General features: G+C 37.3%; 1 protein-coding gene across 1 annotated transcript; it reads left to right on the top strand.

The window, feature by feature from the left end:
* Positions 1 to 951: 951 nt before the first annotated feature.
* Positions 952 to 27,334, top strand: LOC113048915 (acetyl-CoA carboxylase-like). The gene is made up of 55 exons (XM_026210883.1): positions 952 to 971; positions 1,420 to 1,918; positions 5,981 to 6,113; positions 6,195 to 6,333; positions 6,507 to 6,616; positions 6,700 to 6,781; positions 6,851 to 6,949; positions 7,028 to 7,137; positions 7,218 to 7,328; positions 7,423 to 7,632; positions 8,086 to 8,256; positions 8,377 to 8,538; positions 9,198 to 9,361; positions 9,475 to 9,625; positions 9,753 to 9,856; positions 9,963 to 10,044; positions 10,122 to 10,267; positions 10,354 to 10,504; positions 10,627 to 10,761; positions 11,510 to 11,656; positions 11,743 to 11,931; positions 12,109 to 12,209; positions 12,341 to 12,429; positions 13,213 to 13,337; positions 13,506 to 13,619; positions 14,217 to 14,330; positions 14,403 to 14,492; positions 14,576 to 14,694; positions 14,938 to 14,979; positions 15,965 to 15,988; positions 16,429 to 16,572; positions 16,658 to 16,757; positions 17,627 to 17,734; positions 17,807 to 17,863; positions 17,955 to 17,996; positions 18,082 to 18,297; positions 18,995 to 19,150; positions 19,264 to 19,467; positions 20,224 to 20,379; positions 20,471 to 20,593; positions 20,793 to 21,062; positions 21,247 to 21,344; positions 21,436 to 21,556; positions 21,655 to 21,765; positions 21,924 to 22,067; positions 22,744 to 22,864; positions 22,971 to 23,067; positions 23,143 to 23,239; positions 23,366 to 23,501; positions 24,054 to 24,231; positions 24,324 to 24,436; positions 24,536 to 24,690; positions 24,816 to 24,986; positions 25,383 to 25,519; positions 26,145 to 27,334. The coding sequence occupies exons 2-55, from the start codon at positions 1,527 to 1,529 to the stop codon at positions 26,269 to 26,271; spliced, it is 7,188 nt and encodes a 2,395-aa protein (XP_026066668.1). The 5' UTR covers positions 952 to 971; positions 1,420 to 1,526; the 3' UTR covers positions 26,272 to 27,334.
* Positions 27,335 to 27,679: the final 345 nt, after the last annotated feature.

Below are 27,679 nucleotides of genomic sequence, written 5' to 3'. Positions count from 1 at the left end.
TGTTATGTAAGTATCAGTCAGTGACAAAAATAAATTGTTTGTTGACAAATTGTTTGTTGACAAATAACGGTATCGCCTTGTGAGTTAAAACTGCGTTTTACAGACATTTTATGCAAGTTTTTTTTGTAACACACATTTTTAAGATTATGCAAGTTTTATCAGGTTGAGATCCTCCAGTTTTGTTGTTTATATTGACCTGCAAAGCCATGAGACTTGAAACTTGTGAATATTAAATAGGCAGCGTGACGTTCGCCTGGTAGTACACTAACATTTTAAATGAATATTCATAAATACAGCACGGCCTAATTAATATTGACAAGCCTAAACTTCAGGGGGAAGGCAGGCTGCAAAGTAATGACAGAATGAGCTAAAATTAGATTAATTATTGTTCATAAAAAATCATTTTCACTTTAAAATAATTTGGTTACGAGCAGCACCACGATGTCAGTCGTCATAATCTAGCCGTTTTAAGATGAAAACCTATTTAAATGTACCTGTATTCAAATCGTTTTTTGAGTGTATTTGAATATTTTCATTCAGTTCTACTCGCAGAGAAATCATCTATGTCTTAGTATTAAGGTTCAAAGAGTATGTTTAGGTTACTTTGGTTGTGACGTGCCTACTTCAGATTGGAGTGACGTTTGTGTCCTGTTAGTGTTACACGTCACACGTGTTCTGACCTTCGGGGCTGTTGTTAATATATTCCTAGGTTGTTTATGAGCCATTCCCATCCCCCTCATTTCTTACCATCAAGACTTAACTTTCCCCCTAGAGCCCCCCCCCCCCCCCCTCTCTCTCTCTCTCTCTCTCTCTCTCTCTCTCTCTCTCTCTCTCTCTCTCTCTCTCACACACACACACACACACACACACACACACACACAGAGAGGGTCCACTAAATGGCACTGAGTACTGTGTGTACGCATTCCGTCACCAGAGAAGGTCTGGACACTGACTGACTGCTTCCCTCAAAGGTTTGAGCTTAACTTTTCTTGAGAATCCTATAAGTTTTCTAAAACTTAAATGCTTTTTCTAATATTCACTTTCTTATTTCATTCAGAAGTTCTTACCGAATATGTTAATTATTAACTGTAGTCTTTGCATGTGGCACGTTTTTTAATGCTTGCGATTCTGTTTACATTCTGATGCTGTGCTTAGACACACAGATCATTTCAAAACGTTAGAAACGGTTGCTGTGTGTTATTTAAATACTATTACAGTATTTATCAATATTAGCTTTAATTAAAATGTTAATATTTTCAGTTTTTAAGTTGCTTCGAAATGTTAAAAAATATGTTTATCAGAATCAGAATCAGACCACATTTTAGTTTTGGTTGCAACATAATATTGCACACTGATGCCATCTAGTGTTGTGCACACTTTTGATAACTTGCTTGGCATGCTTTTTCTTGATCTTCACAGTTGAACACTTACAACACTCGGGACAAAAATAAAAGGAACATCTTATTGTCAGTTCTTACTCGTATAGCTCAACTGAATGCATCATCGAGGTCCACAGGGTGAGAGAGATGCCATCACAAACGCCCACCACAGACTGTTCCGGGGAACACTCTCCTCCAATTGAACCAAAATCAGTAAGCTCTACAACAGGAAATGAGGAAATTCCCCCATCAACTACTAGTGACCCCACTGATCAGTCAGAAAGCACAGAAGCAGCTGTTTCCAACACTTTTCCCATTGAAACTAATAAGTCAAATAGGGCAAAATTTGGTTCGAGTGTTCAGGCTAAAGAGAGAATGAAGTTTATTCTGGGAGCTTCTGAGGATAATTCCTCTGATGATGAGACTTTGGCTATGAGCCAGGTCATCAAACTTCAGCCCAAAAGCATAGAGACACCTAACACACTACCCACCACGTCATCAGAGGTGGTGCCACCCCTGAACCCATCAGCCTGTTTGAGGTGAGTTTAATGTTGATTATGTGTGTGCGCAATCTTATTATCACTGTATGTATGTATGTAAATGTGTGTGTGTGTTTCTTTAAATCTATTGAAATTACTATAAAGTTACCTGATTGTATCATTGTTTTCATGAGCTATGTGACATATAGAAACATTCCAAATAAACTGAATTGAATTTTTTTTGCATCTAAATATAATTAAATAATAATATTAATTGATTGTTATATGGAATCATTTTACAGAATATTTGTCACAATGCATCATTATTTGAATAAGCTAAGAAAGCAAAAGTGCAAAAATTAAAATAAATGCCAATGACTTGCAGTACATTTTAACCTTAAATATTTACCGCTTTTTGACATGAGCTCAAATTAGATTAGATTAGATTCAACTTTATTGTCATTATACAGAGTACAAGTACAGAGCTAATGAAATGCAGTTAGCATCTAACCAGAAATGCAAGAATATAGTGTTTTAAGTGCAGAGTGAGTGAAGCTATGATTTACAGAATGTACAGTGGAGTTGCTATATACAGTATTGAGCAGAGTATATACAGAATATAAATAGGAATGCAATGTAGGGATTGTATGTACATTATGAACAGAGCAATGTAGGATTATATATACACATTATGAACAGCAGCAACATGAGCACAGTGGTAATAAATAATAGTTAACTTCTTTGTCTAGTCTTGAGATTTGCTCTGAATACCGGTAGAGGACACTGTGCACCACATGAAAGTTCCCAATGTCAAACAGGACAGAGTTATGGACCAGAAATACAGCCATATGGTCATTCTCAGCGATCACATGACTTGCTCATGCTTGTCACCTGTTAAAGTGACATGCTGCACATTTCTGTACTATTATTGGAAGCATTGCTCCTGATGTTGACTTTCAGAGACATTGCTTTCCAGAGTGTTTCCAGAGACAAAATATCCTAGACATATATTTAGGTGTTTGTTGGGACAAGTTGTTTTGATGTGGTCTCTGGTTTTTGTGTGTAATCTGTGAAACGCTGTTGTCCTCTTCAACAAGTCTCCTACTTGGGCAGACTCCTTGAGAACCAATGGACAGCGGTTGATAATACAGAGCAGGACAAATGCATTTTGTTTTTCCAATAATGGAAGTGAAAGTTTACATGCCAAAAGGTAAGGTCATTCTTTTGGTGACTTTTGTCTAAACAGATCTTTACTTGTGGTGACATTTGTTGAGACAGATCTGTCTTTGGTTGCAGCGAACAATTACTATGTTAAGCACTTTGGCAAACTGCAATCAACAAATGAAAACTATTTTCTTTAGCATACTTTCAACATGGCTAGATTTGCAATTTATTAGCAAAAAATATTAGCACAGATTATAAGTAATGAACCTTCAGAAACTTGTAGTTTGGCAGGCATTTCGCAAGGAATTGTATGTATTTGTCTGTAGAGAAACATAAACCAATGATCATCCTCACCCGGCTCTTAGCATGTTTTTCTTGAACATGTGGTGGTGAGGTCCTCACATGGGGGAGGGGACATGAGAGGGAGCAAAGAGGAAAAGGGAGGGAACATAAAACGTTTTAGATGTTGTTTTCTTCTCCTGCATTATCATCTGATACTTTGACATGGATGGAGAAGAAGGACAAGCACTCAACTGGTTTCAGTGCCTCAAGAGGTTGGTAGCAGACTAAACATGCACCTTGTTCATTCTGTCCTCTAGAAGTGTACGGTATGTTCTTGAGTAGTACACTGGAAGTAAAAAAGGGGCGTGGTTTCTGTAGTTGTTTTTAGCAGCGTAGCATAACAAAGCAACTTGTGAGTCACAGTAGTGTTGGAAATGAGTTTTGAAATGCAGAACTATGCAGGATTTCTGCTCTGCAGATTGTGCATAAAGTGTTACGTAATATAACCTGATAATTTTAGCCTGTGTCTCTCTGAGTTCAAATACTTGTGTAAGCTCAAAGAGCAGAGAACAAAAGAGAACTGGATAACGGCAAAGTTTGTAAGGTTCCCTGATGCTACATGCATTTTTCAGATAATGGAATAAACAAATGCAGCTGCTCATTGTTTGTGGGCAGTTTAGACGCTGGATTATTGAAAACAGACAGTCTCAGATAGGATTTTCAGATAAGCTTAATAAAATCTATATTTTTTTTTATCCGCAAAAAATGACACAATTACAATTTTTTTACATTTTTACTAAGCATGCAGTTTTCAAGAAAATATGTTTTGGAGTGCATTAAATTGCAAAAGATTGAATGAAGCTTGTTCTATCTTCACTGATTCTTCTTCTTGTCGTCCAATGGGAACCCTATGAATGGAACATAGAAAAATGATGACATTTGGCACACTTGTAGTGATGGCCATGAATAGTGATCTGACCAACTTTGGTGTCTCTAGGATCAACTCTATAGCGCCACCACCAGTTCAAAATTGAAATGTTAATAACTCTTGAAGGTCTTATTCTAGAAAAATGAAATGTAGTACACCTAATTACTCTCCTCATGCTGATCACATTGAATATGTTACATTAAGTCTGCAACCATTACAGTATTGGCCATTTTTAATAATAAAAAAATGATGTTATTCCTCCTTCAAATGTTGTCCAATTTTTCAGAAACTTGGCATAGATGATCTCTGGAATGAGGCGCATAGAAATGACTGAGCAGAAATTTTTGACCTACTGGTCAAAAAGAAAAACTTGTGATGCTGTGAACTCAACCGAGGTTGACCCGAAATTAGTTTTGAAGCTGCATCTTGGCCAATCTTTGATCAATCAAAATTAAACTTGATGCACTTCATCAACAGCATGGTATGAGTATCGGTGTCAATGTTGGGAACAGCACCACCTATGGATCGTGAGATATGAAAATAGCTATTTTGGCTCATAACCTTTGAACAGTTGGTCAGAAATTCATGATATTGGTGTCTGAATCTGTGGATATCAATTTTGCCAGGATCAGCTGAACAATTTTGACATTTGTCATAAATTGCTATATCTTTTGACATATATGCACAAAAATTTATAGGGATCATCAATGGCATGTCCCGAAGGTACCCGGAAGTTTGTAAACAGTGCTGCCTAGTGTTTCAGAGATATAAAGATTTTTTCAAAAACAAGACACTTTTGAGAACATTCAAATGATGTCGTTTTAATAATATCTCATTCCCTGGTTTATGCCTATTCTAATTGGTTAGCATGCTAACTAGCTGCCACTTGCCATTCTTTCTAATGTGGTACTTCAGCGATCAGGTTAACCATAAACATTAGTATTAAGTTAGCAAGTTAGCATACTAATATGTCTAACATGCTAAGTCATGCTTTTGTGAGCTCATTCACACACCTAAACTTCTCCTCTGCAGCTTGTTAAATTTGTGTCAGCTGAGTGGGTCACTCTGCTAAGACCCTGACCCTGAATCTTTCATCTTGTGCTGTTTTGATTGTTTAATTATCCAGATCCGCATTGTGCAAATCTTTATTGCTCCTGGATCAGAAATAAATGTTTGTTTGAAATAAAAGTGTGATCATGCAGGTTATCTAGTTTAATAGTTGATAGTGTTTTAAACTGCATATCCCTTGTTTGTCTTCTCCATTCCCCTTTTACTGTACATTTAATTGCATTACATCCAGATATGCAACTTAAAGTGTAAACTTGTTTTACAGTTCAGGGGCAAGTTAAGTGTTAGTCAGTAATGTCTCTGACATATATGATAACACATTTAGCTGTGATTGGCTGATTTGCTTGTGTGAGCATTTATATTATACCACACTTTGACAGAGGTGGAGAGTACAGAGGCCAGATCAGTAGAGGAAACATTTTTCACATGGACGGGTCTAGTTGACTTCAAGAAGTCATGCTGATTTGATGGATTCTTACATCGTATGTCTGTTTTTCAAACATTTTAGTGTGCTTATATTAGCTAAAATGCTGCTTTGCTGATGTTTCTCATAAAGGCTTATGTAAAACTTTTCTGTTACAGCAGTTTCCACATCTTGCTTGTTATTGAAGCCCTACCCAGCTTCCTTTTTTAAATGTTTTGTATGTTTAAATAATTAAAATGATGTTTTTTGCCTGTAGGCCTAGCATGTCAGGCCCCCACCTGCTGAAAAAAGGCAAAGAACACAGGAGGATGGACGTGCACAGAGATTTCACTGTTGCCTCCCCGGCTGAGTTTGTCACTCGCTTTGGAGGAAACCGCATTATAGACAAGGTTAGAGTCATGCCTTTACGTGGTGATCTATGCTATTTTACTTAATTTTCAGCTGGGTTTAATATATCTATCTCATCTTAGGTGCTGATTGCTAATAATGGCATTGCTGCAGTTAAATGCATGCGTTCAATTCGACGCTGGTCCTATGAAATGTTCCGTAATGAGAGAATCATTCGCTTTGTGGTGATGGTCACACCTGAAGACTTGAAAGCCAATGCAGGTCAACAGACAAGAAAAATGATTGTTCAATATGAAATGCAACTTTATTTGTATATGCATATTTTATGTTATTTAATTACATTTATTTTATATGTGTATTTATTTATTATTATTTAGATTTTATTACATAAACCATTGATTCTAGGTATTAATTATTATAATTTTTTTCTCCAGAATACATTAAAATGGCTGATCACTATGTGCCAGTCCCCGGCGGCCCAAATAACAACAACTATGCCAATGTTGAGATGATTGTGGATATAGCCAAAAGGATTCCAGTGCAGGTACAGCCTGTCCAATATCTGTCGCATTATCTGAGATGTGTATTTTCTATCATTATTAATGATGCTCTTTTTATCTTTATAAGGCGGTTTGGGCTGGATGGGGTCATGCTTCTGAGAACCCCAAACTACCAGAGCTTCTTCATAAATCAGGGATATCTTTCCTAGGTATTTCATCTCATTGTCTAAGACTTGCTAGTTGAGGACAGAGTGTGTTGAAGGGGTTGTCTTTTTCAGGACCTTCCAGTAAAGCCATGTGGGCGTTAGGAGACAAGGTGGCATCTTCCATCGTTGCTCAGAGCGCAGAAATCCCCACACTGCCCTGGAGTGGATTTGGTGAGAGATCCCGTTCACGACATGAGCTGCTGCTAGTGTGATGTCTTCATCCATCTTTATCTTTTTTATTTTTCTCAGGTCTAAAGGTTGAATGGGCAGAAGAAGAACAAGGGCATGGTCGTGTGATCAGTGTTCCTCCTGAACTTTATGTGCAGGGCTGCGTTAAAGATGTAGACGAGGGTCTAGCGGTGAGTTTTCACTGCACAATCAGACGGTGACATCAGTTTTGATTTAGTTTGCTGCTGATTTAGGGTTTTTTTGTGGCTAGAGTGCTGAAAAGATTGGCTACCCTGTGGCTATCAAAGCATCAGAGGGAGGTGGAGGGAAAGGCATCAGAAAAGTGGACAGTTCTGAAGACTTTCCCAGCTTTTTCAGACAGGTACACTGTGCTTTGATGCAACTTCATTATTTTGTGTAGTTCTAGGTTGGGGTTTCATTACACAGTGTCACGGTGTGTTTGTTCTTAAATACAGGTGCAGGCTGAGGTGCCAGGTTCACCTATTTTCATCATGCAGCTAGCCGAACATGCACGCCACCTGGAGGTACAGATCCTGGCTGACCAGTACGGTAACGCCATCTCTCTGTTCGGCAGAGACTGCTCCATCCAGCGCCGCCACCAAAAGATCATAGAAGAAGCTCCTGCTACCATCGTCTCCACCAGCACTTTTGAGCAAATGGAGAGGGTGAGAAACAAAACTATGAATATTTTCTGGCCATGTTGCCTTTGGCCGTTCATGAGCTCTTAAATTGGGCTGTAAAGTTCACACAGCTGTGTATTTTATTTGGTTGCACCATTTGTTCTTGAGGCTGAATGTAGCTACTATGTTGTAGGTAATGCGCAGTTGATCCAAGGACGGCCTTCAAATTGGTGCACAGACGTATACTTGCAGATATACATTCTGATACAAAAAAGACATTTATTTATCATGATTGATTTTATTTGACATGCACAACACGGAGCAATGCACACCAAGGTGCTTTGTTTAGATCAGGTTCGTGTTAGAGTTTTAATGAAAGTTCATGATATTTTTGTGCATTAAATTTGTTAGTTTTTTCAGCCTTTTATTTTGGGAACTGTTTCACAATGGTGTTGATATTGGTTTGCACAATTTTTTATTTTCGGCTCTGTGTGTCAGTATGCAGTGCGTCTGGCTAAAATGGTGGGCTATGTAAGTGCTGGTACAGTGGAGTATCTGTTCACTGAGGATGGAAGTTTCTACTTCCTGGAGCTGAATCCGAGGCTACAGGTGGAACACCCCTGCACTGAGATGATCGCTGACGTCAACCTTCCTGCTGCGCAGCTACAGGTGAGTAGCATAGTGAAGTTTTGAGATTCTCACTGCAAAGACCCTAATTTGTTTCATATTTTGTTATTGTTGTTAATTCTCAAATGCTGATCTTAAACTCCTGGTACCTTCTCTCTGTAGATAGCGATGGGCATCCCTCTTTACAGAATTAAGGATATCCGTGTCCTGTTTGGTGAAGCTCCGTGGGGAGACACACCTATTAACTTTGAATCTCCAGAATGCATCCCCTGTCCCCGGGGACATGTCATTGCTGCACGCATCACCAGTGAGAACCCAGATGAAGTGAGCAGGTTTCGACATAGTTAATAATAAGAAATATTGATAACACTTTATGTAAAGCCATTATGTATAACACATTATAAAAGTAATTGCAATGCATTAATTATGCCTTGTAGTGCACCTTAAAATGCATTGTGCAGTCTCATGAATAATTGTAACCACAGTTAATACATTATAACACTTATAAATTCATTGTTACGCTTTGCATTTTAAATTCAGTTATAATTATTTATGATAAGATAATTATAATACCCTAATAACCCATTATATATAAGTGAGATGCAGCAAAGCAGCAAAATCAGCATATTACATTTCTCTAAGCTGGAAAAATCAGTTTAGCCATTACAGGAGTAAATTGCATTAAAAATGGTAAGTTATTTTTAATCGTTAAATTGCACAGTATTACTGTCCACACTATTTTTGACCAAATAAATGCATCCATAGTGAGCTTAAGAGACTTGCAAATTTTTTTATTTATTTTTTGTATGCAAATATCTTCCAAAATTGTCTAATAATTTAAATAGATCGCTTGTCTAAATTAAATCACTAGTATCATTTTATTTACTCCTGGTTAATAACAGTATCTGTTATGTATTTTTAAAAGCTTAGTATTAATGCAGTAGTCTTTTGAAGACTTGATTTGCCATTTTTGTCCTCACAAGGGCTTTAAACCAAGCTCAGGAACAATTCAGGAGCTGAACTTCCGCAGCAGTAAAAACGTGTGGGGTTACTTCAGTGTAGGAGCGACCGGAGGCCTACACGAGTTTGCAGACTCGCAGTTTGGACATTGTTTCTCCTGGGGCGAGAACCGAGAAGAGGCAATCTCGTGAGTTGCTGGAGACTAGCAGTAGATAGTTAAATGAAATCTTTAATGCTTTAAAAACACTAATGGCTTTTGGACTTGAAGGCTTTAAAAAAAAAAGTCTTTGTGGCCTACAGAAACATGGTTGTAGCCATGAAGGAGCTGTCAATCAGAGGAGATTTCAGGACCACAGTAGAGTATCTCATCAAGCTGCTAGAGACGGAGAGTTTCAGGAACAACGACATCGATACTGGCTGGCTAGATCACCTTATTGCAGGGAAAGTGCAGGTAAGACTCAAACCTAGGAAGTGAACTGAACCAAATCGAGACTCTGTTCTATTTTCCTCTCATGCTAAATAAACTTACAAGCCATTTAAAGTAAAGTGACATTAGTTTTATTGTATGTTTCTTTTAGGTGGAGCGGCCCGACACCATGTTAGGTGTGGTATGTGGTGCTCTACAAGTTGCTGATGCAAGTTTTAGAGAGAGCATGTCTGACTTCCTGCATTCACTGGAGAGGTATTTCCTCTATGCGGGCACTCCAGCATCCCAGACATTGAAAATGCATAGAAACCACTATAATGTTACGGCATTCTGTGTTTGAATGTGTTTCTGGATGTTTCAGGGGTCAGGTGCTGCCTGCTGCTAGTCTCGTCAACACAGTCAATGTTGATCTAATCTATGATGGAGTTAAATACTGCCTAAAGGTGACATATAATAAAACACTTGAATCCCTTCGATCATCTTTTGATTCATGAGTTACAAATGTGTTTGTTTGTGACAGGTGGCTCGCCAGTCACCCACCACGTATGTTATCATAATGAATGATTCAGATATTGAAGTCGATGTCCATAGACTCAGTGATGGCGGACTGCTTCTTTCCTATGGTGGCAGCAGCTACACAACCTACATGAAAGAGGAGATTGACAGGTTAGAGAAGAAGAGGTTTTGTGCTGTGTACTTTTTCATATGCACCAGCTGATGTTTATTTAGTCTTTTGTCATATGAATGTGTAGCTACCGCATCACAGTGGGAAACAAAACGTGTGTGTTTGAGAAAGAGCGAGACCCTACGGTGCTCAGGTCACCTTCTGCTGGCAAACTGTTGCAATATGTAGTTGCTGATGGTTCTCACGTTCTGGCCACCCAGCCTTATGCTGAAATTGAGGTAAAGATGAAGCAATTTATATTTCTAGATAGCAGTTTCACTTTACAGAATGCACTTTTTCATATTCTGTATATGACCTTATGTGGCACTGAGAGAGATGTTTTAAATTGCTCATTTTACAGGTCATGAAGATGGTGATGACCCTGCATGTCCAGCATTCAGGTTGCATTCACTTTTTAAAAAGATCAGGAACCGTATTAGAGCCTGGGTGTGTAGTGGCCCGAATGGACCTGGATGACCCCAGCTGTATTCATCCGGTGAATCCTCTATAATCTCTCCTCACTAGATGAAGCACACGATCAACTGTTTAGTACTGTTTATTTAGTCTTTTAGCAGACACTTTTATCCACAACTACTTTCAAATTAGGACGATAGAAGCAATCGAACCAAGAAAAGAACATTGATGTGTAAGTGCTGTGCACTTGCAGGTATCAAGTTTAAAAATAAGTAAATAAATAAATAAAATTACAACAAGTAGATAGGATAGAAATAGAACAGGGAATGCTAGTGTTGGGCAAATGTTGAAAATGTCATAGTCCCATTCACTAAAAAAAAATAAAAATAAAAAAAAATAAAAAAAATTAGCTGGATGGCCCAAAGATGCATTGGGACGGTTTGACTATCCTTAAAAATGTACTTTATGAATGTTATCGCTTTATGTAAGAGCACACTTTTTAAGCAATATAATATATATGATAAACTGTTCTCAATGAAGAGTATTTTGATTTCTTCTGGTGGTCAGATGTTAGTGCATCATGTTCATAATTAATGTGATGAACTATTCCTGTGAGGAACTGACTTGATAAAAATTAGCTTGTTAAAAGTAAAACAGAAAATTGAAGCCAGTTCTTGGTTTGATATCTAATGCATTGTTGAATGTAATTCATGCATGTTTTAGTGTCCAAATAATTTTTGGGGGCCACAGTTTTTGCTTTTTTCCAGTGTTATTTATAGACATACTGCCATCTGTGATGAGAAGTATTAATTCTCTGTTTACTCCGTCAGGTGAAGCCGAATACAGAGCCATTACCATCCCAGGAGCCTTTACCTGTTGTAGGGGAGAGGCTTCACCAAGTCTTCCACAGTGTTCTGGAGAACCTTGTGAAAATTATGGATGGATACTGTCTACCGGAGCCATACTTCAGTCAAAAAGTCAGAACACTGATCCACCGATCAGACTCAAAGTAGCATGAATACAGTGCAGTTTGGTCGGTTAACTATCGATAATGCTGTTGCAGCTGAAGAAGTGGCTCGACACGCTGATGAAGACTCTTCGGGATCCATCTCTACCTCTTCTTGAACTACAGGAGATCATGACCAGCGTGGCAGGGCGTATACCAATCACTGTGGAGAAGGCCATTCGAAAGGTCATGGCACAGTACGCCAGTAACATTACCTCTGTGCTCTGTCAGTTCCCCAGCCAAAGGGTGAGCATACTTATCTGGAACATAGATTGTGCTCATATCTCTAGACGGTGTTACACAGAGTCAAGTGTAACTTACTTAAATTTACCACATTTAGTTGATACCAATTTATATTACTCGACAGATTCTGTTTGGAAAGATACTGTGTATAATTAATCCGTTTCTAATCAACACTTCTAGATAGCAAACATACTTGACAGCCATGCTGCTACACTTCAGAGGAAAGCTGACCGAGAGGTTTTCTTCATGAACACTCAAAGCATTGTGCAACTGGTGCAAAGGTGAGAAGTGCCTGATGACGCGCTCAGGCTGATAACATAAGAGATTCTACCTCAGCTGTTATCGTAAGAGACACAAAGACTTCTCTGTTAACTAGAAAATGCCACTCTACACCTGTTCTAAATCATTTTAGGTACCGGAGTAGCATCAGGGGGTATATGAAATCAGTTGTGCTGGATCTTCTGAGACGGTACCTTCAGGTGGAGATGCAGTTTCAGCAGGGTACTGTATATGTCCAAGTGTAATCTTCATAATACTGTCACAGAAGAGCAAACAGAAGATGATTTCAGAAGTTTTCCTTTCATAAACAGTACAGACCAAAAGTTTGGAAACATTACTATTTTTAATGTTTTTGAAAGAAGTTTCTTCTGCTCATCAAGCCTGCATTTATTTGATCAAAAATACAGAAAAAACAGTAATATTGTGAAATATTATTACAACTTAAAATAATAGTTTTCTATTTGAATATACTTAAAAAAAAAAATTATTCCTGTGATTCAAAGCTGAATTTTCAAAAAATAGCTTCTTTTTTTTTTACTTTTTATTCATCAAAGTATCCTAAAAAAGTATCACATGTTCTGAAAAAATATTAAGCAGCAGAACTGTTTCCAACTTTGATAATGAATCATCATATTAGAATGATTTCTAAAGGATCATGTGATAATGATCCTAAAATTTCAGCTTTGCATCACAGAAATAAATGATAATTTAAAGTATAATACATTTAAAAACAGTTATTTTAAATTGTAATAATATATCACAATATTACATTTTTTTCTGTATTTTTTATAAAATAAATGCAGGCTTGATGAGCAGAAGAAACTTCTTTCAAAAACATTAAAAATAGTAATGTTTCCAAACTTTTGGTCTGTACCGTATACATATATATATATATATATATATATATATATATATGGAAAATTTTAGATAAAGGACATAACCTGAAAATGGTTTGTTTTAATTTGATAGAATTTAAAAAGTGTTATTTTTTCATTCTTATGACAGCTCATTATGATAAATGTGTCATCAACCTAAGAGAGAAGTACAAGCCCGACATGACTCCGGTACTGGAGTGCATCTTCTCCCATGCTCAGGTCTTTAAGAAGAACGTCCTAGTCACCATGCTCATAGTAAGATCCTTTCTGAAATACTTAACAGTGCTTATTTATATTATTGTATAAGCTGATTCCACTCAAGTCTTTATGAAAATAGCAACAGAAAGTTTAAGCAGGAGTAAGTAGTTTGATTTCATTGATACATCTTGTGCTCGTTTCGATTATAATGTAACATTTTTTAAGGACCAGCTCTGTGGCCGGGACCCGACTCTTGCTGACGAGCTCATGGTCATTCTACATGAGCTCACACAACTCAGTAAAATGGATAACTCTAAAGTAGCGCTTCGGGCCAGACAGGTATGAACCTCTTGAACTCCAGCGCTTATGTTAATGCTGACTTTACATATCAGTATGTAAAGTGTTTTCAACTTTGATAATGTGACACTGAAGTATAGAGTAATGACTGCTGAAATTATAGAAAATAGTGAACTGCTGTTTTAAATTGTAATATTTCACAATTTTCCAATTCTTACTGTCTTGGTAAGCCTTCTTTTAAAAAATATAAATAAAAAAACAATTACTGGAAAACTAGGAGTGTATATTGAGTATGCACATAGTTTGCCCTACAACATTTGTTTCTAAAACTATATTGTATCCATTTCCAGTATAGCATTGCATCTTTTTTTGATGATACAGTATGATTGGACAGCCAAAAGTTACATTTTACACAAAAAGCTTAATTTTGTGAAAACAGAACGTCACACTCTAAATAAAACATGGAATATTGTGTAGTCGTGTGATTTAAAAAAGCATGCTAATTTATAATGCATATTAATAAAAAAAATGCATTTAGAAAAAAATGCACTAAGCAGGCACATTATGCACTAAGCAGAAACAAATAAAAAATGTTATGCATGTTATAAATGTTATTCAATAACAACTTTGTTTCTTCAGGTGTTGATTGCCTCTCATCTGCCCTCATATGAACTCAGACATAACCAGGTGGAATCCATCTTTTTATCAGCTATTGATATGTATGGGCATCAGTTCTGTCCCGAGAACCTCAAGGTAAAGTGATTCTTTCGTCTTTACTGCTTTAACACTTTTAGATATTTGTTTATCTAAATCCTGCATTTGCAGAAACTCATCCTGTCTGAAACCTCCATCTTCGACGTCTTGCCCAGTTTCTTCTACCACAGCAACCGGGTGGTTTGCATGGCTGCCTTAGAGGTCAGTAAAGCTTGACCTTTTCTTCCCAACTGTTAGTGGTATGCATTCAGGCCTTTCCGATGTGTTGTGTGGGATTTCCTCAGGTATATGTACGGAGGGGGTATATAGCGTATGAGCTAAACAGCCTTCAGCATCATCAGCTGCAGGATGGAACATGTGCCGTGGATTTCCAGTTCATGTTACCATCATCCCACCCTAACAGGTATTGCCGCAATCACATGTAGATACTTTATATACTCTATAGGGCTTACAAATACGATCCAGAAACTGAAATCTCTGAGACGTGGTGCTTCACAAGCCACACTGTTCATGTAATAGAATAACAATACAATTAAACCTGGATGTATAGTACAACTGTTTTCTAGTCTGAATGTTTCTGTATGATCCCCTGTAACATTTATTTTCCTATTTTGACATTGTTTTCTGTGTATCTCTCCTCTGAAAGAGAGCCTTACGTCTCATTGAGCCAGTCCATGCCCAAACCCACGTAATACGCTCTTTATTTTTTAGCATCTGTTTAATGAAGTAATATATAACAGAGTGCACAAAAACAGATCCTTTCTTACACTCCTAACTTCCCACTTTGGTTTGGGTTTCCTTTACTAAGCTTTACTGGGAGATGGTATGGAGCACAGCACAGGTGCAAATGGGGTGATTGATCAACTTGTTTTGAGTATTTCTTTTTTTACATAAGCATAGGTTTTAATGATTTAAAAATAGACACTGAATCATATGCTTTCTTTGTATATATAAGTCGACATCAAATCAAAATCGATCCTGTTACTTTGCCACACATTCCTAGCCTCACTTGTGAATGACTTTCATCAAAAAATATAATAATCAGAAATGTCACATTTCAAACACCTTTTCAAGGTGATTTTGAATTTTAAAGCATCAAAATCTTTATAGAAATGTTTCCGTTTCTTCAAAAGTCAAAGCAGATTGGTCTATCACACTGAATCGGGTTATAGGGAAAGTTCACCCAAAAATGAACATTTTATCATCATTTACTCACCTTCATGTTGTTTCAAACCTGTACAAGTTTCTTTCATATGTTAAACATAGAAGATATTCTGAAGAATAATCCTAAGCAAAGAGTTGATGGTCCCAGTTTGCTTCTATAGTTTCTTTCCCTACTTTGGAAGTCAATACAACTGTCTTCATATCTTGGTTTGTGTTCAACATGAGAAATAAATGTATACAGTTTGGGAACATCATGAGAGTAAATGATGATAAAATAAAACTGTTCCTTTAACTGGGTTGTTCTGTATATGAATAGTAATAAGGATTGTAGCTTTGGATGTTTTGCAAATGCAAAAAGTGATTCCCTTACAGTTAAATTTGCTTGCTAATTTTCAACCTAAAATCTATTTAGATTTTTATTATAGAGAAATATTTCTACTAAGATTGTTTTTAACATAATCATGATAGAAAGAAATCCAATGCTAACAACTCACCTGCTCTCATTTCAGAGGGAGCAGTCCTACTTTGAACAGGTAGAGTACAGCTCCTCCGTGCTGCAGAACCACGTAGTATGTCTGCAGCAATGCATGCTGGATGCAACTGTTTAATGACTTGAAGAAATGAGTTTTCCTTGTTTTATTGTGGATTTAATGGCTCAGATTTATTGGGTAATTCTACAATCCTAAATTGGCCTTAAATGTGCATTCAGTCAACACAGTATTAAAATGTGAAATGCATTTACCAATCCATTGTTTAATTTAGATGAGCCACATGACCATGACCATCAGGGAGTATTTTGCATTTAAACTTGTGCTTTTTCAATTTAGCACAAGCAGTGCTATGAGTTTAGCATGTTTGTACTTAATTGGTACACATAATTCCTTACTTTTGCCATTTTGCATTCACACACACACACACACATACACATCCTATATATACATACATATGGATTATTCCAACTCTTCCATCACAGATTTTCTGTTCCTGTGAATGATACGGGAGAGTTTCAAACAATGCGTCGTCAGGGCAGTGAGCTCTTCCTTGAGGGGGCGATGTCACCCCCCTGTCAGAGGATGGGAGCCATGGTCGCCTTCCATAGTTTTGAACACTTCAAAAGGTGCTTTCACTTCTTTTTCCTATAAATCAAGATTTAAATGGTTAATATTATGGAAGATGTGATCTCTGATTTGATTGTATTGTAGGTGTTTTGATGAAGTGATCTGTCGCTTTGCGGATCCGCTTTGTGAGAGTTCTCTGTTCTCTGATGGCTGTTCCACCTTCTGTGATGGGGAGAGCTGTAAGGTCAGAGTTAGGAGAAGAAACAAATAGGGATTTAACGATTCACTCAACACACAATGTGATACAATTCACTGTACTGATTTCACAATATGATTTTCTCACAGTTTTTAACTAAATGAGATTGAAGGCAAATTATGAAAGGTGTCCTTTTATTATTGCTTTGATAAAATGCTGCACATTTTTTGTGAAAGTGAAATATGTCAAAAAACTAAACTAAGCTGAAATTTTGAAAATAAATACAAAAATAATTCATAAATGAAATATTTTAATGTAAACAAGCTAATGCTTTGCCAGTGCTCTTTTCATTTAAAATTAGAGAAAACTACTGCATCATAATCAAAATTCAAACTTGCAACATAAACAGTTTTTAATCTAAGTTATATTGTTTAATTTAAAAATTTGAAGCAAAAACAGTATAGTCTGACTTTAGTTTTGTGAATCTATACTACATTAAACATCTGCACAAAAAACAAAAACAGCAGATGGGTTGAATGAAAACACAAATTCACTTTCTGCCAGCAGGTGGCGCTTATGAAACAGAGGCAATAAAGAGTTTGGCACTTTAATATGCATTATACAGAGACAAGATGAAAGAAAATACCATCTAAACTTTACTAAATCTCCTCAAAGATACATTAACTCAGTTTTATTGTTATTCATTTAACGTCTTAAGCAACTTGAGTCATCTCGTATTTGTATTGATTGTAAAATGTCTAGTACTGCATCATTAAATCCCTAGAAACAAACATTAATATTTCATCAAAAAAAAAATCTTAATTTACTCATGTAATTCCAAATTTCCTTTTTTCTATGAAACACAATATATAGTTAATGGTTGATTTCACTTTACATATGGTCTGTCTCTGTTTCAGAACATGAAGGAAAATCCCATCCACATCATAAATGTGTCAATCAAACAAGCAGACACTGAAGATGATGATGCTTTAGTCAAGGATTTCACCGCCTTTGCTAATTCTAAAGTATGTTGAAGACTTATCCTTTTGGATGTGTGTGCTGCTCCATGACTTAACTCTCTTTGTGCCTCATTTCAGAAAACTCTGCTCTATGAGTATGGAATCAGAAGAATCACATTTTTAGTTGCACAAAAGGTGAATGCTCAGATACACAAATGACCAAATATGTTGTCACTCAAAAAAGATTCAAATGAAAAACGCTAAATTAATCAATCTTCCCCATCAGCGGGAGTTCCCGAAGTACTTCACGTTCAGGGCCAGAGATGAAGTAAGTGATGCATCTGTCGATTCGGACATTTAAAAATGTCTATTGTAGAGTTACAACTGAACATTGTCCTTCTATTTCTCTTTAGTTCCATGAAGACAGAATCTACCGTAACCTGGAGCCTGCTCTGGCCTTCCAGCTTGAGCTGAATCGTATGCGTAACTTCGATCTGACAGCCGTTCCCTGTGCTCATCATAGGATGCAACTGTACCTGGGTGCTGCTCGTGTGGAAGAGGGTGCAGAGGTCACAGATTATCGTTTCTTTATCAGAGCCATCATTCGCCACTCTGACCTCATCACCAAGGTACTAGACATTATGAAATATTACAATATATTTAAAACCTTCAACCATGCCATGATTTTTTATTTTGTCCGTGGGAATATTGGGGTCAGAACTCGTGATTACATTAGTCTATCTGGACACCATCATAAATGCATGCTTGAATAATCCTTGGCATAAATCCTAAAATATTTTACTATACTGAATATAATTTTTACACATATTTTGTTTATAGTACACTAGCATTTCAAATATGGGGTTAGAATTGTAAGATTTAAAAAGAAAAAAAAAAGCTTTTGAAAGAAGTTGAGTGTCACATAATCCACAAGAAATCATTCCAATATGCTGATTTGGTGCTGAAGAAAGATTTATTATAATTAGTGTACAGTATTATAAGATTTTTTTGAAACTGATGCATATTTCGTTGTTGTAAAATGTGTAGAAATTTAAAAGCACAGCATTTATTTGAAAAAGAGTTTTTGCAACAGTTTAAAAGTCTTTGTCACCTTTGATAAATTGAATGCATTCTTGCAGAATAAAAGTATTAACTTTTTTTATAAAAAAAAAAAACTTACTGACCCCAAAGCTTCAATTAAAAGTCATTGACAATAGATGTTAAAATATTCATACTAATGCGTGCATCTTCAATGAAATCTAAAGTTCTTATTTCATATATATATGAAAAAGTGTTTCTGATTTAATTTTTTCACCCTTTCTGCAGGAGGCCTCGTTCGAGTACCTGCAGAATGAGGGAGAGAGGCTGTTGCTGGAAGCCATGGATGAGCTTGAAGTGGCCTTCAGTAACATATCCACTCGTACTGACTGCAATCACATCTTTCTTAATTTTGTACCCACTGTCATTATGGACCCCTCAAAGGTTAGATTCAAAAACATAAACTCTTTTTCTTTAACATTTAACTCTTAAATGTAGTTAATCATCGCTACTGCCCGTGTTCCTGAGCTGTATTGCTCTGTCGTCTTTTCCTACAGATAGAGGAGTCCGTGCGCTCAATGGTGATGCGATACGGTAGTCGTTTGTGGAAGTTGCGCGTTCTCCAGGCTGAGCTGAAGATTAACATCCGCCTTACCAACAATGGAGATGTCATTCCCATCCACCTCTTCCTCACCAATGAGTCCGGCTACTATTTAGACATCAGCCTTTACAAGGAGGTCACTGACCCCTCCACTGGACAGGTACAATCTACATTCTCTGGATTATGATTATACCACATGACACATTGGCATAACAGAGAGTAGCCAAGGAGGAATAAACGTGTGAAGGAATTCCTTTTTCTTTTTTCAGTGATAGATTTCAAAGATACATAGACATACGTCTGACCAATGTTTCTTTTTGATATTCACTGCTCAAGTGCAAAAATTCAAAGGTTGAAAGTTCAGTGGTACATAAGCTCGGAGACAACAGCAGCTGCTTCATACATCTGTGTTTATCATTACGCTTTTGTACTCCATGCCATTTCTTCAGCTGACCGTTTTCTGCCTAACAACATTAAAACAGTTTTTTTAGAGGGTGCAAAACTGCTGAATGAGTTCCTGATTGTACATAGTTTGCACAAACAATGGCTAATTCAATGTCATATATGTGCCTTCATCTCTATTTGTCTGTGCTCTAAAGTGCATTTGCATTTTCTCTTGCAAACTGAATCTGATTCACTACTGAATGCAGTGCCACCCACATTAGCTTGGCCATCTAAAAATAGGAAAAAAACACAAGTTTTGATACAAGCTGTACTTGCATTACTGTGAACCAATAAAATACAGAAACTGTGTGTTAAGTATTTGCTTTGCATATTGCTGTTGTAACAGTGCAACTCCATGGCCACCTATGTCCATAACAATATCTGAAGACCCCATGGCTTCTCCATTTGTTTCATAATTTACTGAATAATGGTTAAGGATAAGGTTTTTTTAAATGATAACTTACATCTGCAGATAATGTTCCAGTCGTTTGGAGACAAGCAAGGTCCACTGCACGGCATGCTAATCAACACACCGTACGTCACAAAAGATTTACTGCAGGCCAAACGCTTCCAGGCTCAGACCCTCGGCACCACGTACGTCTATGACTTCCCGGAGATGTTCAGACAGGTGAGGTGTCTTGTTCTCACTGTGATTGTCTTGGTTCTGGAATGCATAGTTGGAATGACATTAGCCTGTTATCTTTGCTTTCTGTTGCCAGGCTTTGTTTAAGCTTTGGGGACCAGGAGACAGCTACCCTAAAGACGTGTTGATGTGTAATGAACTGGTCCTGGATTCTCAGGGGAGACTTGTGCAGATGAACAGACTACCAGGAGACAATGAGGTGCATCAATAATTTCTCACTGTATTCTTTGAGGGATTTTCTCAGGCACATGACTAGTCCTCTATGGATCTTAGGAGAATGCTGTTCATCAAATAGAATTATGCAACTTGTTTACATTTCAATAATTTTCCTTGTAAAGAAAAATGGAAAGTAAATCGATAAACTCTGTGTAAGCCATTTGTCTGTCCTCCCTTTCCAGATTGGCATGGTGGCTTTCCGCATGAAAATGAAGACTCCAGAGTACCCAGAAGGCCGAGATATCATTGTGATCTGTAATGATATTACCCATATGATTGGCTCATTTGGACCCCAGGAGGATGAGCTTTTTTTACGGGCGTCTGAGCTGTCGAGAGCAGAGGGGATTCCACGTATATACATCGCAGCCAATAGTGGAGCTCGAATCGGCCTGGCGGAGGAGATACGTCACATGTTTCAAGTGGCTTGGATCGACCCAGATGACCCTTATAAGGTGACCGAATGCTTAATGTCTGGGGAGTTTCATGTTAATTTCACTGTAATATCGCTAATGTTTTTGTATCTTTGTAAAATCAAACCACCACTGACTTGGTTTTTTTCATTTTATAAATCACATGCATGTTTGCTTCGTTTACTCAGCTTTTGTCCAAGTCTATTATTCTGTTTTGCCCATGCAGGGTTTTAAGTACCTGTATCTGACGCCTCAGGACTACACCCGCATCAGTTCCTCCAATTCTGTCCACTGTCACCATGTAGAGGAGGGAGGCGAGTCCAGGTAACCCTAATGGCTTCACTATGCACAGAATTAACTACTGTATACCCAAACCCTCTCTCACTGGCTCTTATGTGTTCAAATAATGTCTCAGGTACATCATCACAGACATCATAGGGAAGGAAGAGGGTCTTGGAGTGGAGAATCTGAGGGGTTCTGGCACCATAGCCGGAGAAACTTCTCAGGCTTATAAGGAAGTCATCACCATAAGCATGGTACTACTGTATCTAACATCTTCCCATAATCTCATCAAACAATATACAATATATTACCAATGTTTTGGTCATCTGGTAATCATTCTGTGCTCCTCTAGGTCACATGTCGTGCTATAGGAATTGGTGCGTATCTGGTACGTCTAGGACAAAGAGTAATTCAGGTGGAAAACTCCCATATCATCCTGACTGGGGCTGGGGCACTAAACAAGGTGTGGAATTTAGTGGAACACCTTAAAATGTGTCATGAAAAAAATAATGAATATGAATAAAAAGTGTCATGTTTATGTTGGTTTCCTTTATTCTTTAAGAATAGATGAAGCCACTTTAATTCAGTGATTTAAGTCTTGAACTCTGTATTTCTTTGTAGGTGCTGGGTCGTGAAGTGTACACCTCCAATAACCAGCTGGGAGGGGTTCAGATCATGCACAACAATGGAGTGACCCACAGCATTGTGCCAGATGACTTTGAAGGGGTGCTAACTATACTACAGTGGCTGTCCTACATGCCAAAGGTAGTCTGTTTACAGATACTGATTCCTAGTTCATAATTATCCCCAAAATAATAATGATAAGAAAAGGTATCATGATTTAGAATTATAAACAAATGCAGCATCGTTATTTTTTAATTAGCATTAAAAGGCACATATTCTACCATTATAAACACCCCTGTTAAAAAGTCAAATACTTCTATTTAGCAAAGATGCATTAAAAGGATAGTTCACCACAAAAATATATATATTTTTAATTAATTACTCACCCTCATGTTGTTTCAAACCTGTAAGACCTTCGTTCATCTTCAGAACACAAATTAAGATATTTTTGATGCAATCCTAAAGCTCTCTGACCCTCCATAGACAGAAAGGTAACTACCACGAACAAGGTCCAGAAAAAGTAGTAAAGACTTCGGTAAAATAATCCACGTGACATCAGCATGAAAGTTAATGATGCAATGCATTGTAAAAAAAAAAAAATGCATCATCTACAAGTTGGCATTTGTATCCCAATGCATAATTTCTAACATATTTGCATCAGTAAAAAAAACTGTAATATAATATATATATATATTATAGACGTGTGTGTATATATATATAGTTTGGGTTGTTAGTCCAAATGACAAAAGGGCCAGTGTGTTTTTGTGTTCAATTAAATTAACATCAAACACCTCGTGTGTTTTTTGTTATAATTTAGAGCAATCAAAGTCCCGTCCCAATAATGCCTCCTACTGATCCAGTTGAGAGGGAGATCGATTTTGTTCCCACAAAAGCCCCCTATGACCCTCGCTGGCTGCTGTGTGGACGACCCCATCCCAGTAAGAATCGAATTATCCACACAATCTGTTATGAACAAGACATACTCAGGAGCTCAGGATGATACTGCAAGCTCAGCCTTTCTTTTCTGTGAATGTGTGTTGATAGCTGTGAAGGGAGCATGGCAGAGTGGGTTCTTTGACCATGGCACATTTATGGAGGTGATGGCTACCTGGGCACAGACAGTTGTGGTGGGTAGAGCCAGGTAAGTGAAGATGTCAAACAAACATTTGATTCAACTGAATATTCTGAGCCGAGCGAGACTGTGAATGTCCTACAGGCTTGGTGGGATTCCCCTTGGTGTCATTGCCGTTGAGACCCGCACAGTAGAGGTTACCATTCCCGCAGATCCAGCAAACTTAGACTCAGAGGCCAAGGTCAGAGTCCTGACACTATGAACATTTTAGACCCTGACTGTGGTTCCCTTGTGTTCTCTGTGTTTGCTGTTAGCATGTCCCAATTATTCTTATCAGTATGCACTTAAAGTGTCTTTTCTGCCTCAGATCTATCAGCAGGCTGGTCAAGTGTGGTTCCCAGATTCGGCGTATAAAACCGCTCAGGCTATTGAAGATTTCAACAGGGAGAAACTTCCACTTATGGTGTTTGCCAACTGGAGAGGCTTCTCTGGAGGCATGAAAGGTATACAGCCGGTTTTCACACACAAGTATGCTTTATAATGTGGATTATGTAGTTTTTATTTTATTTATTTTACATTTAGTCATTTAGCAGATGCTTTTATCCAAAGCGGCTTACAAATGAGGAAAACAGTTAAGATGTCAAATTTAAAATTCAATATTTAAGATGTAGGGGATGCTTTAAATTGATTAAAAGTGACAGTTACGTTGTTTTAAATAAGGATCTGTTGGCCTTTCTATTCATCAAATAATGCTATTAAGGTTTTAAGCAGCACGGCTGTTTTCATCATTGATAATAATAAGAAGAAAGGCTTCTTAAGCACCAAATCAGCATATATTGGAATGATTTCTGAAAGATCATGTTACAAAGACGACTAGAGCACTGACTACTGAAAATTCAGCTTTGCCATCACAAAAATAAATTAGACTTATAATATATTCATATAGAATATTCACAAGTGTGTTAACTACTTTCAGCAACATTCATGAAGGGCTGTGCATCTTCAAAGTTTTAAGAGGTTTTCTTTCAAGTTTCAACATGAACTCTCTGGTTCAGATATGTATGACCAGGTGCTAAAGTTTGGCTCTTACATCGTTGATGCCCTGCGAGAGTTCACCCAGCCTGTACTGGTTTACATCCCTCCCCACGCTGAGCTGAGAGGAGGATCATGGGTAGTGATCGACCCCACTATAAACCTTCAGCACATGGAGCTCTATGCAGATAGAGAAAGCAGGTGAGCATGTCCATACAGCTTCTCTTCACTACTCTCCTAAATCTTTTTACTCCATTGATCTTATTTGATCGTTCACCTTAATTCCTCTTCAGAGGGGGTGTTCTAGAGGCCGAGGGCACAGTAGAGATCAAGTTCAGAAAGAAAGACCTGCTAAAGGTCATGCATAGGATTGATGCTGTGTATTCGCGTCTGGCTGAGCAGCTAGGTATAGCAATTAATCTCACTTGAACACAAATGTCCTCACTGGCAGGGAATGTTTACGTGCATGTGAGTGACACACGGTTTGCTGTTGTACTCCACATAGGTAACCCAGAGTTACCAAGCCAGGAGCGTAAAGACTTGGAGGCCAAACTGAAGTCTAGAGAGGAGTTCCTTCTTCCCATCTACCACCAGGTGGCGGTGCAGTTTGTGGACCTTCATGACACTCCAGGAAGGATGCTGGAAAAGAGTGTCATCATGGTATAAACAAACGAAATATTAGGAGCAGAAGGCTCCATGTGGTCATAGCTGTGGATCACATGCATGAAAACTACCAGTTTTAAAGAGTGGCCTTTGTTTTTTTTCACCTGATCGAATGTTGTCAGGACATCCTGGACTGGAGGAACGCTAGGTCATTCTTTTACTGGCGTCTGAGGCGACAGCTGTTGGAGGAGGTGGTGAAGGGGGAGATCATGCAGGCCAACCAAGATCTGAGCAACGGCCACATACAGTCCATGTTACGCCGCTGGTTTGTGGAGACAGAAGGGACTGTAAAAGTAAGGAAACCTCATTCATGTGAACTGAAGATTTCTGTGTTTCTCTCTTACTGAAGTCGACCGTTTGTAACAAATTCAGACAATTGTCAGCTTGGGATCTGATTTGCCAAGAAGAAAAACAACTGTTCTTGTAAAACACTAAAAATCTAAATGTGTTGCCTAACTGAAATTAAGAAATATTGACATTTCTAAAACTTAACATGAAATAAAAATTTAAGATTCAAACGCAAAACGGAAAACATGCAAATATTAATAAATACTGTAATAAATAATACTAAAATAATGGGAAGTGTAGTTGAGCTTTGCTTGCTAAAATGTAACTTCAAACGTATCTTCATCAAACTTGACTATGATGAAGTTGATGTTCATCCCATGTGAATTAATTGTTTCTTGCAGGCGTATCTATGGGACAATAACAAAGTGGTGGTAGAGTGGCTGGAGAAGCATCTGTCCCAGCAGGATGGGACATGTTCAGTCATCAGAGAGAACATTAAATACTTAAAGAGGGACTACGCTCTCAAACACATCCGCAGGTCATTTTCTCCCCTCGGATAGGCATTTAATTCATTTTTTACCATGGATGTAATAGCACACACTGCTGTAAAATGCATACTAATTTTTTAATGCTTTTCAGAGAATTATCTTATGGTCATTTATTCGGTCAGAATTACAGTAAAAACAGTAATACTGTAAAACATTATTACGATTTCAAAGAGCTTTTATGGTTTATATCTGTGAAGGAATAAATCAAAGCTGAATTTCAGACAGTTATGCTGCGTAATATTTGTGAGAAATAGATACTTTTTTTAGTATTTCTTTTAGAAAGTTGAAAAGAACATTTATTTATAAATGTAGTTGTTTGTATAATTACGTCAATTTAATGTGTCACTACTGAATAAAAGTATAAAGCTCTTTAAAAAAAAATCCTGAACTCCAAACCTCTAAATAAAATAATAATAATAAACTCTGAAAAGCCAAAGCTTTGCATCCAACACCATTCCTGGTTTTCAGTTTCTCAAATCTAATTTGCTTCTCAAATCTGTTTTCTAATAACAATCAAACTTTAAGTCAGATTTAGCACAAACACAATGACCAGCAAACAGTCAGTCATTGTTTAATCAAACCTCTTTTAAAACTTTTCCTGCATTATATGTTTAGTTTAGTCCAAGCCAACCCAGAAGTGACCGTGGACTGCATCATCCAGATGGCACAGGACATCACTCCCTCACAGAGAGCCAAAGTCTGCCACCTGCTGGCCACCATGGACAGCTCCACCAGCAGCTGATCACATCCATGCCATAGAAAGAAACCTACAGAGAGACGACAGTCAAGTGGTATTATTAATAAATAGTGCTTTAAAAGCATAGTTTAAAAGAAAAAGGAAAAAGGACACTTTTGGTCGGTTCTTTGGATCAACACATCGGTCAGTAACCTTAAACGCACAATTTTAAATGTCCAGCAATCACATAGTCCTCCTACTCATCTTAGTGCACACAGTTGTTGTTAGTGTGACTCTCAGTGACCATGTTAGGATGGACATTTCTCAGCGGAGCACCAGAGCTTTTCTTTAAACTCTCTCAAGACAGGGAAATTAGTATGCAGTGTTATTAGTGTGCCTTTGTGTCCACTCTGTGGAAATAAACGAGACTGAATATCAGATGGTTTTAGGGAATCACCGATGCTTGGAGCGCACATTCATGCTGTGTAGCACTTCCTCAGGAATATATGCAACATTAATTGTGAAGAAAAATGATTAAATCTAGTATTAATTATTAGAGTGAAGTAACAGTATTACACCTAAATACAATCACTGTGTAGATATCAGGGTAATTCTTGATGATAACTTACAGTAGTTATGAACTGACATTGCATTGCAAAGTACTGTAATGCCTGCAGAATTGTTGATGCACATTCAAATTGTCATTTTCTGTTCATATTGAATGTACATTAACTAATCTGCTTGGTTATCACATAATGAAAGTGGTTATACACATACAGTGTTATCAAAATCAGGGCCACTGTATATTTAAATGGCTTGAACTTTGGTCGTTTGTATAGTTTATTTCACATGACTGCAGGTAATTCTTCTGTTTATATGAATGCAGCCATACAGTATGTGCTGGTTCTATGAATGGATAAATATGTGTACTGTACTCAGCTGCTGATTCTGATTAAAGAAGACTTCTTGATCAGATGTAATGCCTTTAATTGAGTTTGTGTGCTTCTCGAACATACAAGTCAGAATAATACTACAGTAGAGCCAAAGGGCCTGACTTTGTTGACTGATTATCAGGCTGTTTTTAAAAAGAGATTTATAATAATTATGCATTAAATAATATGTGTTTTCATCTTGGTGAGTTTGTGGTCATTTATCCAATTCATAATTATCTTGATCTTAGAAATACAGAAGGGTCGACATATTTTTTTTTCAGTCGTGTATATACATTATTTGCTTTGTTTTTGCCAAATTATTCTAGCCACACTCTATATGCAGGGTGACTTTCGTTTATGTAATGTCACTAATATTACTTATCGTCCATGATACATAAAAAATATTTTATGTAAATACATAAATCTTTTTTTTTTTTTTTTTGGATTGACTGATCTTTGATATTTTTTTTTAGATGCTGAATTTTTCATTTTCCTAAGATGTTAAGTCATCAGTATATATATATATAATATATATTATATAT

This window comes from Carassius auratus, chromosome 30, assembly GCF_003368295.1.
Source record: "Carassius auratus strain Wakin chromosome 30, ASM336829v1, whole genome shotgun sequence".
NCBI classification, from domain to species: Eukaryota; Metazoa; Chordata; class Actinopteri; order Cypriniformes; family Cyprinidae; genus Carassius; species Carassius auratus.
Note: the sequence above shows the minus strand (reverse complement) of the source record. Positions and strands in the feature narration are given on the sequence as shown.